Source organism: Pan troglodytes, chromosome 18, assembly GCF_028858775.2.
Source record: "Pan troglodytes isolate AG18354 chromosome 18, NHGRI_mPanTro3-v2.0_pri, whole genome shotgun sequence".
Taxonomy (NCBI): Eukaryota; Metazoa; Chordata; class Mammalia; order Primates; family Hominidae; genus Pan; species Pan troglodytes.
The window spans coordinates 46,592,286-46,604,694 of NC_072416.2; the positions used below are offsets into that span (position 1 = coordinate 46,592,286).

Genomic DNA, 12,409 nt, shown 5'->3' on the forward strand with positions numbered 1-12,409 from the left:
CCCAGACAAAGCAACTGATGTGCATGCCATATGAGACTGGCTTTAAAATGACTGGGACACTCGTTCAGCAAATATGCCTGCTTCCCAGGTCTTTTAAGAATTGCTTAAGATGTTTTTCTTAGGAAATTGGTAAGTGCTGTGCTTAAGGGTGTCCTTTAGGGTGGAAGCCCTCACATAACCTTACTGCTGCAAAACCACAAAATTCAGGAAGCCATATCATGTTTCCTTCCTCAGCTTCATTAGGTCTTACAGACACTAATAAAAACATTAATTAACAAAAGAATGGCAAAAGGCAGGGAGGAGAGTCAAAGGACTCCTTCCAGGAAAATTTTTAAGGGATCATTAATAAGGTGAGTAAAAAAATCATTGATAGGGGTGATACAAAAAAGGAAAAGAAGGTGGAGAGTCACAGGACTCCTCTCAGCAGGGTGGTTATTAAGATATGGCATGAATAAAATGAAATTAATGAGACTAAAAGATTTTAATACAACACTACTGAAAAATAAGGTATGTCTAAGGGATCCCCTCTTGGTCCCTCAATTTGCCCCACATTGGAGAAATTTAAGGTCAGAACAAAGATTACAACGAGAAATCTGACCTGAAATTGCCTAGGGAGATTAATCAAGGCAAAATTGATAAAGCACAAGTGTCCCTTTGCTTACCCTCTGGTTGGGGACTCAGAGCCTCTGTACACAAGTGGGTAAAACCTTCTGGGGTGGTGAAGATAAATCCCTGAAACTCCTTGATATAGGAGTCCTATGATCCATTGGCGAAGAAAGCCCCGACTAGGGCTACTAGATTGGGAGAATATGAAAAGGTAAGGGTTGACAGGATTATATAAACTGGAATGGTAATAAACACGCTTTCAGTTAAAAAGTTGTATCTCCTTTACTTGAATGTTTTATGGAAATGGATGTTATGTCTGGTAGGGAAACACTTCCCCTACCTAGTACTGTAAAACCAAAACCGGTTCATAAAGTCCTAACAGAGGCTAAAGTTAGGAAAGTAAGGTTGATGGAATTAGGGTACAAGCTTGGAGAACTGGTATATCTGAGTGTTATACTGGTATAATAACTATAATTTTTTCTTTCTTTCCAGTATCACCTCGATTCCCACTGCCCCCGCCCCTCATCCCCATCTGATACAGTGGTCACAGGACCAGGGCTGCAACTACAGTTGTACTAAGCAGGGATGATTCCTAAGCAAGTTAACTGCAACTGTTTTTAAACCCTATGTCAGAATTCCTAAGGAGCTAATGGGGGCATGGTTGTTCTTTCACAAATTCTGGCAAAATAGAGGGTAAGAGGAAAACTCCCACACATCTTGTGTTAGAAGCATGTTAGAGTCCACATAAGCAGGAGAAACTGTGTCAGTTATTCCTACATTCTCACAAGGACATTCACCAGTTTTGTACCCAAATCTAGCAATCTTATTCTAACACTGTTTTTTCAGCACCTGTACTCATTTCCTCCAATGCTCCTTGAACCAGTTTTCCAATCCAGCTGGTTCCCTCACAAATGAGTTAAATGAATGCTTGCTATATGCTCACTTTTTAGGAATTATAATTTTTAAAACACATGGAAAATAATGTAATCCATATTTTGTTTAGGGTAGCGATGTGCCTAGGTAAAACTGAACATTTCATAGCTTGCTTTACTACTAGTGGTCACATGATATAGTTCTAGCCAATTAGAGGTAAGCAGAAACCTGCTAGGGTTTTCTGGAAAACCGTTACCTCTTCTTCCATCCTTCCTTCTTAAAGGCCTGATGGCTGGAGCTGCAGTGGTCATTTTGTGACCATAAGGGTACAGTTTGTAATCATTACTCACCCTTGGACTGCTGCTTATCTTTTGACTTTTTAAATGAAAGAAAACCCTTATTTTGTATAGGTTTCTATTATTGCAGGCAAATTCATTACCTAATAGAGATACATCAACCTTCATTAACCTACCTATTATAACAAAGTAACAATTTCATTTTCTTAATTTAAAAAATACCAGGGTCAAGAATGAAACATACTGTGAATTAAATATGCTGATTCTTCTCAAGCTTGGCATTTGGTTGGTGGTGACCCATGCAGGTTTAACATGTGTACTGTGAAGTGTTATTTCTGTTTGGGCCCATCTACCCTGGCCACGGCATGATGTTCATCTGCAACGACTGAAAGGTGTTCAGATTTTGTAAATCTAAATATCATAAAAACTTTAAAAAGAAGCACAATCCTTGCAAAGTTAGGTGGACCAAAGCATTCCGGAAAGCAGGTGGCAAAGAGCTTACACTGGATAATTCATTTGAATATGAAAAACGTAGAAATGAAACCATCAAATACCAGTGAGAGCTATGGAATAAAACTATTGAAGTAATGAAGACAGTTGAAGAGATCAAACAGAAATGCCAAGCTAAATTTATAATGAACAGATTGAAGAAAAATAAGAGCTACAGAAAGTTCAGGATATCAAACAGGTCAAGCAAAACATCCATCTTATCTGAGTTCCTCTTGCAGGCAAAGGGAAGCAGTTGGAAGAGAAAACAGTACAGCAGTTACAAGAGAATGTGGACATGGAAGATGCTTCTTAAAAATCTCTGTAACCATTTCTTTTATGTACATTTGAAAATGCCCTTTGGAGACTTGGAACTGCTAAATTATTTTTTACATAAGGTCACTTAAATGAAAAGTGATTAAAATATATCTTTCCTACACTGCCATCTACAAAACATCAGATATTACGGATGTTAGATTGCATCTCAGTGTTAAATCTTCACTGATAGATATGTAAATCACGAAAATTCTACTTATAACTATAGAAGTGAATTGTGGATGTAAAATGGTTATGCCAATTGGATAATGGCACTAGGTGGCATTTGTATAATAAGTAGTGGCAAAAAATCATGGCTAGTGATATATAAAATAAAATATTATTTGCAGCCAAATATTCCCTTTATTAATGTTATGGAAAAGGGGATACAACAAGGAACTAACAATTTGTATGACAGTGTCAAATATTATTTTGATTTTAGTATTTCCTGTTTTGGTTTATTTGCATCTTGGAAGAGCATAATGGCATTGTTTGATGAAGCTTAATTATGCTGGACTGTTTTGACCTGGTTTAACCATTCTGATAGGCAGTCGTGGATGTTGGGAATTAGAACTGAATAATCTTTGCATGGACTGTCGCTACACTCTGGAATTTCCACTTTGGAGAATACTCAGTTCTAACTAGTTATTCCTGGTAGAACAAACTTTATTTTTCTAGTCTGGCAATGATCTAGAAGCAGAGGAATCCCAGTGCCTTTTAAAAGTTATTATGTAGTTTTCCTTTAAAAAGCTCCTGTTTTTGGAAAGTAGAATTTATGGGTACAACATCTGTTCATTATTTGCACATAAAATAAAACCATTTAAAAAGTTAAAAAAAAAAAAAGTGTTGATTCAAGAATGGATAAAGATCCCAGAAGACTGGTAGGTAGGTAATTTCAATCAAAAGATGCCATAATCACAAATGACTTTCATACTTTCAGACGTGGATTTATTCCTACAGCTCTTATTTATCAAGTAATGTAAATTACTAATTCTATCAGCACTAAGACTGAACAAAACCTTTCTAAGTTAGGAATCTTTCTAAAAAAAGGTTTTTTGTGTTTTTTTTGGTCTTTAAGAGACAAGATCTTGCTCTGTTACCCAGGCTGGAGTGCAGGGGTACAATCAGGGCACACTACAGACTTGGAACTACTGGACTCAAGCAATCTTAATGCCTCAGCCTCCTAAGTAGCTAGGACTACGGGCACATGCCACCACGCCCAGCTAAATTCAGTTTCTTTAAGCCAAAAAAACTCCTTTATGTTGTTTCCATATGAAAAACTGGTTTTTGGCCAGGTGCAGTGGCTCATGCCTGTAATCCTACCACTTTGGGAGGCCAAGGCAGGCAGATCACTTGAGGTCAGGAGTTCAAGACCAGCCCGGCCAACATGGTGAAACCCTGTCTCTACCAAAAAATACAAAAATTAGCTGGGCATGGTGGCGCAAGCCTGAACTCCCAACTAACCAGGAGTCTGAGGTGGGAGAATCACTTGAACCCAAAAGGCAGAGGTTGCAGTGAGCCGAGATCATGCCACTGCACTCCAGCCTGGGCGACACAGTGAGACCCTGTCTCAAAAAACAAACAACAACAACAACCAACAAAAAACACAACAACAAAAAACTGATGTTTAAAAAAGTTTTTTAATTAATTACTGTAAGGATTCCCCCCTACAATTTTGTTCTTGAAACTCAAGACTGCTAATCTTCTATGATTATATCAATTTCATAAAAAGCCAACACAGATCAAAATGTGGTCCTTGATTTAATTACAATCCTACAATACTGGCTGGGAAATGGACAAGAAAGAGGAAACTACAGGCAATCACTTCTGACCCCAGCATAAGCAATACCAGTATCCCTTATTTCAACATTCTGGTATAACCCCAAAATGTTAGCCATAAGAAGAGACTGAACAAACCACTGTTTCTTAACAAGATGATTTTCACAACCATAGTGAGTAAAAAATATTCTGGGAAGTGCAAAAAAGGCCACCAACCTTCTTCCTGGTAAAATCAAAACAAAAACTCCATGTCACTACCCAGTATTACATCTATGAATTCTTTCCTTCATGAACAAATCAATTGTTCAAGAATTCATGAAACCTACCTGGGCAACATGAGGAAACCCCATCTCTATAAAAAATAAAAATAAATAAATAAATAAATAAAAGCCCAGCATGGTGGCACATGCCTATAGTCCCAGCTACTCAGGAGGCTGAGGTGGGAGGATCACTTGAGCCTGGGAGGGCAAGGCTGCAGTGAGCTGAGATCACACCACTGCACTCCAGCCTGGTGACAGAGCCAAACCCTATCTCACACACACACGCACACGCATAGAAAAATTCATGAAACCAGGTACCAGGCTCTTCTAACTGAAAAGGTAGTAAAACAGTACCTGGTCAACTTGAACCCTCTGAAGTCAGTACTGTAAGAGGCCACTTCTACTTTAATTACATTTTTTTTTCATTCTTACCTTACTCCATAAATACATAAGTAAAAACTGGGAAAAGGTCAATTACTAGCTGTTCTTAAACACCCTTTTTCTCACAAATTAAAAATGGACTGGGTGGTAGCCTGCCTGAGTTTCATGGGTGTACCGTAACGTCAATGTTTTAAGACTGAGTAGTCCTTCCCAGGACTCTGCTTGAAGTCCTCCAGGCTGGTACTGTTTAGGGCACTGGCTAGGCCTCTCGGTGGCTACTCACTGCCATCAAGTAATGCCTGAAGCTAAGCATCAACTGATGGGCAGCTGTGGTCAGCAAACTCCACACCTTAAAGGTTCATGGAGACGCCAAACAAGTAGCTGTGCCATTTACTTCCAATTACTTCTTTTATTTGTTAACCAGCCAGGCTTCACTGACTGTTAGCACCCAGTTTCTTGCTACGGTCTTTGGTGACCCCAGCATAGCACTAGCTCCAGATACTTCACATTGCCATCTCCTCTACTTTCTCACTTCTCTAAGATGTATGGAACACTTGTAGCTCACCCACAACTACTGAGGCACCCCTTGGCCCTCAGAGTCATCCTCAGAATTCCTTTACATCCAAGATTCTAAGCTCCGAAATTACTCTGATTACAACCTCCAGAATTCTCCAATACTTAACTTCCCTGTGTACATGACCCCCTGGGTTTCAGAGGGCACAGGGTCAAAGGTCTTGTCCCTCCCTTAATCCTTGCAGCTCACTCCGCCCTTTCTGCTCTCATCTGTTTCCCTGTCCTAGCTTGAACAAGGCTGACCTCTTCAGAAATAATTCCTAGGCCCCACTGTGCCTTGCTCTATTGCACTTCAGACCCCCTTACCTCCAATCCTTGTGTTCTGGCTTCACAAACCTCTTGAGTGGAGGAAAACATTACCTACTTGAGAGTTTCTGGCTCAAGTGACACTGTAAGTTCATACTATCTAACCTTCCTTGGCCCTTACTTCATCCCAGTCCTTTTAAGTTCTTAAGTTTTCAGTCTGCAGCAGTTCCACTGCACCTAACACATCCCACTATTTTGGAGCTCTTGCGCTCCCTCTGGGGATGAACTAGCACTGAGACTGTACTGTACGCCACTGGGGCCTTCAAATGCCCTCTTCAAGTATTAGAAACATATGGGCTAGGCATGGTGGCTCATGCCTGTAATCCTAGCACTTTGGGATGCTGAGGTGGGAGGATCATTTGAGCCCGGGAATTCAAGATTAGCCAGGGCAGCATAGTGAGATGCCATCTCTACCAAAAATACAAAAATACACCATGGGCATGGTGGCACATGCCTGTAGTCCCAGCTACTCAGGAGGCCAAGAGGATCGCTTGAGCCTGGGAGGCAGAGGTTTCAGTAAGCTGAGATCATACCACTGCACTCCAACCTAGGGACCCTGTCTCAAAAAGGCAGTCCAAAGCTCAAGTCAAAAAAACAAAACAAACAAACAAAAAAAACCAAAAAAAGGTCAAAAACAAAAACAAAAACAAAAAATAAATTAAAACAAAACGAAACAAAGCTCAGGTCCACTGACATGTTTTGTTTAGCACATATAACTGTTTTTTTAAAATATGTAGTTTAAAAATATTTTATTCATATAATTCGATGAATTCGATGTGTATGATTTTTAAAATGTAAATTAGTGACCACTTAAATACAATATTTTATATAATTAAATCTGGATTCCTTGCTTCTCTTAGATAATAAGACTGGACCTACCATGTAACTGACTAATGCGATCCGCATGGGAAGCTGCCCTCTCCAAAAGGGCCACATGGCTTCATTCACCACAGTCCCTCTTCCCGACCACCCCACTTCCCTACACAGGTTCCCTGCCTGGTCCCAGGAAGCATTCTGAGTTTGTGGTTCCTTGATCTAAAAGAAGGGTTCTTTTTTTTTTTTTCTCAAGACAGAGTTTTGCTCTTGTTGCCCAGGCTGGAGTGCAATGGCGTGATCTTGGTTCACCGCAACCTCCACTTCCCTGGTTCAAGCAATTCTCCTGCCTCAGCCTCCTGAGTAGCTGGGACCCCACCTGGCTAATTTTGTAATTTTAGTAGAGACGGGGTTTCTCCATGTTGGTGGGCTGGTCTCGAACTCCCGACTTCAGGTGATCAGACCACTCGGCATCCCAAAGTGTTGGGATTACACAGGCGTGAGCCACCGCGCCCAGCCTAAAAGAAGAATTCTAACTTGTCTCACCCCCACGGCTGAGATCCCCTCAACCTCATCCCTTTCCACCACTGCTTCACAGGGAGGGTCCCACCTCTGCTTCTTCACTTTAATCTCTATTTGCGAATGAGGCAACAGCTAGCCAGTACCTCCCTTTTGTCTCTGAAATTCAATCCTCACAATCCTTTGCTCCCAAGATGTCTTCCAGCACTGACTTCAGTCCCCTCTCTCTGGGCCCCCTATGGACAATGCCCTCTTATAAGGACTTCTCACTCTTAGACATTGCCTCTCTAGTCCCTGTATTAATGCCAAATTGCATAAAAGTTACTCAACCCTTATTTTCAATTTCTGTACTCATACTATTGAAAACCAGCAACAGACCACACTGAGCAGCCCCAGCCCAGAGGTGTAAACACTGAGGCATTTGTGGAAATGTAAATTTCTCATGTCCCCCTAACTCTTCCACGACTCTCCACTGACTACCTGCAGGTAAAATCCATGTTCTTCAGCAGGCCCCAAGCACTTTGTGATCCACTGGAGGAATCTGTGATGCAACTGCCCTCTTCCATGCCCCTGTGATTGCACACAGCTTCTTCCCTCTGCCAGGACCTCCCTGCTCCCTAGGAAACCGGCTGGCAGAGCAACCCTTCCATTCCTGTGTTACAGAAACACCTTGCACACATTGCAGTTGTTGTATGTATCACACTTTACTGTATCTTCCCCATGTCTGTCTCCCCTAAGAGGCAATGGGATCCTTGAGGTCAAGGGGCAACCATCAATACACTCCCTGGCACCAGAGAAGTCTTCCTTAAATGTTGATGAGCTGGTGGCCCCACCAGTCAATAGGTCAACCAACTTAACCATCCCTCCTGCCACCTGGCTTAAAACCGACCCCTAAATCCCTACATCCACACAGCTGCCCTGTCCCTGTAAAAACCTTACCACCCCCTACCCCCTCATGCCCAAGGCTAACTTGCAACAATGTTCATTTCACTGTTGGTCTTCTGTTTCAGGAAGATTCCATGCTTCTCAAAATCCTCACTGACTATTAAATAAGGTCCAATGACCTTAGCCTGGCATTTTGGTACCTCAGGCTTCATCTTTCACAGGAGCACCTGGACACCTTTTACCATGACACTCCATGTTTTCTGGGCCTTTGCTCCACAACCACCTCTGTCTGGAAGGTCAGGTACCTGGGAATATTTGGCTCTTCAAAAGCCAGCTGAAGTACTGCTTTCTACGACAAATCTTCCCTTTAACAAAAGTGGTCACTGGTACAGAGTCAGTGCCTGTTTTTCAACCTGCATGCGCACTATCACTGTCTACTAGTAGTTTCCATTTCGCCCCTCTGCAGTCAATGGAGGCCCACCTAACTAAGCTCCACATTCTCCTCTACTCTAGCATTTGCAGAAGGCAGTGAATTCACATTCTAAAGGCAAAACACAAGCAAACCACTTGGTGGGACACAAGACAGTTCATCTTATCTTATTTTGAGCAGAGACACTATAGTTGAAAAACTCTTCTTTGCTCTAAATCTTCCTTCCTCTAAATCTGCTGCTCTTCCACAGCCTAACTTAAAATATTATAGATGTTGGATCAAATTTGCTTTCCTGTTCTTAGTTTTTAAAATCAAAATAATGGTTTTCTCCTCCTTCAAGAAAGTAAAACAAACTCCAAAACAAATTCAGAACAAAAAAGCCCTGATTGTGGCATTCAACTCTTACCTATGAGTCTCAAGGGGAGAAAAAAAAGAATTTCTTACAAGTGGGAGGGTTGACTTATGAGTAATACATATCACAAAGATCAACAAGCAGGAGCACATACTAGCAAGAAACTGTAAGACACACCTTTCCCAAACAGCTTGGCTAAACTGTGTGGCAAGGACAGCCAAGAAAACAGGCATTGGGCAGGTCTGGCAGGACCAGCAGGGCTCTTCTGCATAGCAAAGGAGTCATTCTCCATGCTTGCGATGAGTCTTGAGCAAAAGCAGAACCCAGAGGAGGCAGAATGCACAGCAAAGGCAGAGACTACTACAGTGGAGATTTAAGCTGAAAGGTGCTAAACCAGAACATTGGAAAAATAAAGTGGGGTTGGATTAATCGTTTTGTAAGTCAGAGGAGGAGTTTAGGCTGAATGAGACAGGTGACAGGAGGCTCTAGTAGGTTCCAGGGCAGGAGAATGACTTTTTGCAGGAGGATTACTCTAATACAAGTTGAACCAGGGAGGGAGGGAGCAATGAATGAGTAAAGGCAATGGAGCAAGGGAGGGGACACATAGGAATGAAAGTCTTAACCGCAGCAAAGGCAATAGAAAGGAAAGGAATGAATGCACGTAAGAGATTTTCAGAAGAAAAAGCAGGACTTAATCATGTCAAGCTTTTAAGCCCTGAGAAGTGCAGAAGATTGGATAGCTGGGGAGAATGGACGAAGGGGAATGCGCCTTAGACCAGCTGTCTGCAATCCAACTGACTAAAAAAGTTAAGCCCAGGAAAGCAAACTTGGTTCTGTATCTACAATGCTGGCTTTCTGATTTGTTTTGTTTTGTTTTGTTTTTTTGAGACGGAGTCTCGCGCTGTCGCCCAGGCTGGAGTGCAGTGGCGCGATCTCAGCTCACTGCAACCTGCCTTCCGGGTTCAAGCGATTATCCTGCCTCAGCCTCCCGAGTAGCTGGGCCTACAGGCGCGTACCACCACGCCGGGCTAATTTTTTGTATTTTTAGTAGAGATGCCACTGCACTCCAGTGTGGGTGACAGAGTGAGACCCTGTCTCAAACAGAAAAAAATAGGTAAATAAACATACATCCTTTCTGACATTCTCCGAGCGTTTTATTACTATTAATGGTTTTTTTCCGATTCTCAAGAACACGGTTTTCACCGTGTTACACAGGACGGTCTCAATCCCCTGATCTCGTGATCCTTCCACCTCGGCCTCCCAAAGTGCTAGGATTACAGGCGTGAGCCACCGCGCCCGGCCTACAATGTTTTAAGTTAAGCTCTGAAGAACTACACAGCTGAGTGCCCTGTCTCCTTTAAGGATGTGAAATGCAAACACTCACGATTTTTTGTTAAATCTAAGAACATCAGGAGATACGACTACTCAGATTCAAGGACACTGACATTACTTGACAAAGCAGGATGCAAAAAGAGGGCCCTTCCTGCCCACCCCGCACACAGGGCTCATCATATGACAGGCAAGTATCAAGAACGAAGGCTCTGGAAACAAACTCCCTAGGTCTGAATCCTGCTGCCCTACTTAGGAGATGGAAAAACCTAGAGAAACTTGGTTACCTAGGAGGAGCAACATACTGTGTTGCTTTTTGGTTTGGAAAGGGGGGGAAGTAGATAGAGGTGCTGAAGAGGTCTGAAATGCTGATTTAGGCAGAAGGTGAGTCACCACTTTGAGTTTCAGTTTCCCCAGCTGTTAATTAAAAAAAAAAAAAAAAAAAAAGGCGGGGTGGTGGTGGGGAGGATAAAATCTACCTTATTAGAAGCCATAAGGGCTGCACATTCCTTCCGAAGCAACCTGTGATGTTCTTAAGCGTTATGTAAATGTTAGTTGTAGGTAATATCAATAAAAAGAATAACGCTATTTTTTGTTAACATATTAAATATCCGGCCGGGCGCGGTGGCTCCCGCGTGTAGTCCCAGCACTTTGGGTGACCGAGATGGGAGGATGACTTGGGTCCAAGGGTTCGAGACCTGCCCGGGCAACATAGTGAAATCCCCTACCAAAAAAAAAAAAAAAAAAAAAATGAGCCGGGCGTGGTGGCGCGCTCCTATGGTCCTAGCTACTCGGGAGGCTGAGGTGGGAGGATCACTTGAGCCCGGGAAGTCGAGGCTGCAGTGAACTGAGACCGCGCCACACTGCACTCCACTGTGGGTGACAGAGTGAGACCCTGTCTCAAATAGAAAAAAATAGGTAAACATACATCCTTTCTTTCTGACATTCTCCGAGCGTTTTATTACTATTAATAGTTTTTTTCCGATTCTCAAGAGGAACTGAGATCCCAAAAAGGCTCAGAACTGCAGTAGTGGAGGCCCGGGACTGGGGGATAAAGGCTTAGGTGGTGGACGAGGCTGCGGGCCCAGCAACAGGCCTTGCGTACCATCCTGGGGGCCGGGGAACCGACAACAACAGGCGACATGCGCAGCGCACCCGATCCGTGCCACACGCTGTGCCCGCGCTTCATACACACCCCCCACTTTCATCCTCGCGACAGCCCTCTGAGGTAGGTACTTTCGTCAGCGCCACTTTACAAATGGGGAAACTGAGGCTCCGGGGATCAAGCCGCTATCCAAGGTCACGTGGCTCGCGAGCCGAAAAGGCACGTTCGCTGGCTCCCGAGACTGCGTTCCCAACCCAGGCGCATCGCAGCGGACGGCGGGGGCGGGGAGGAGCGGAAGCCCGGAGACCCGGACCGATCGAGGCCGCAGGCGCGCGGGGGCGGCGGCCGGACTCACCTTGGCGCTGTGCACCGCCTCCTGCGCCCCGCAGAGCTGCAGCCAGATGCGCGCGGGCAGCGGCTCCTCAGCCCCTAGCGCGCCGAGCACGGCTAGGCTCACGCCAAACAGGCCCTCGATACGGCCGCGGCTCTGCTCCAGCAGCTCCGCCTTCTCAGCTGGCGCAGTGAACTCGTCCAGCACCGCCCGGGCCGCCATGGCGGGCGCGGCCTCCCGCGGCGGCGCCGGGGGCCGGCGGCGGCGACGCCCCCTCAGCTTGCTGCAGCTGCTCCCAAGCCAGTCAGGCGGCGTCGGCCCTTCCCGGCCGCCTCGCCCCCGCCCGCGCCCCGCCGCCCGCCCTCAGGCCCGGCTATACCATCCCGCCACGACCGCAGCAGCTTGGCAATTGCTGGCAGCGAACCCCTCCGCCCCTTTGCCGCCGCCGCGGGCCGGGCCCTGCCGCCGCGCATGCGCCCCGGCCGCAGCCGTCATTGAGGTTCGCCGCCCCCTAGGGGAAGGGAGTAGGATGAAGGCGACGGAAGTTGACGTCACCCTCAGTCGCCATGTTGCTTGAGAATAAAGGGATGGTTTTGGAGGCCTGGGCGGACTTCTTTGATGAGGGGAAACCGCTTTCGCGGGATCTGGCGGATGTAGATATATGGGTTTATAGTTGGGGAAACTTAATTGCCAGGAGGCGAGACTGAGAGTGTCACAGGGATTGGACTTGACCTCAGACGTCTTGACGCTCAAACCAGAATTCTAGCAGT

General features: G+C 44.7%; 1 protein-coding gene and 1 pseudogene across 2 annotated transcripts in view; one reads left to right on the forward strand and one right to left on the reverse strand.

Annotated features, from left to right (window-relative positions):
* Window positions 1-12,069, reverse strand: part of N4BP1 (NEDD4 binding protein 1) — a 71,651-nt gene extending 59,582 nt beyond the window's left edge. Inside the window, exon 1 of one of the 2 annotated variants that reach the window (XM_520627.8) lies at window positions 11,664-12,069. In XM_520627.8, the coding sequence (XP_520627.3) occupies window positions 11,664-11,861 (198 nt within the window). In that variant the 5' untranslated portion in view covers window positions 11,862-12,069. Of the gene's footprint in view, window positions 1-11,398; window positions 11,635-11,663 lie in introns of those variants that run through there. The other variant, XM_063797812.1, reaches the window with a different exon arrangement.
* On the forward strand, window positions 2,088-2,644 carry LOC104002595 (probable ribosome biogenesis protein RLP24; annotated as a pseudogene).
* Window positions 12,070-12,409: the final 340 nt, after the last annotated feature.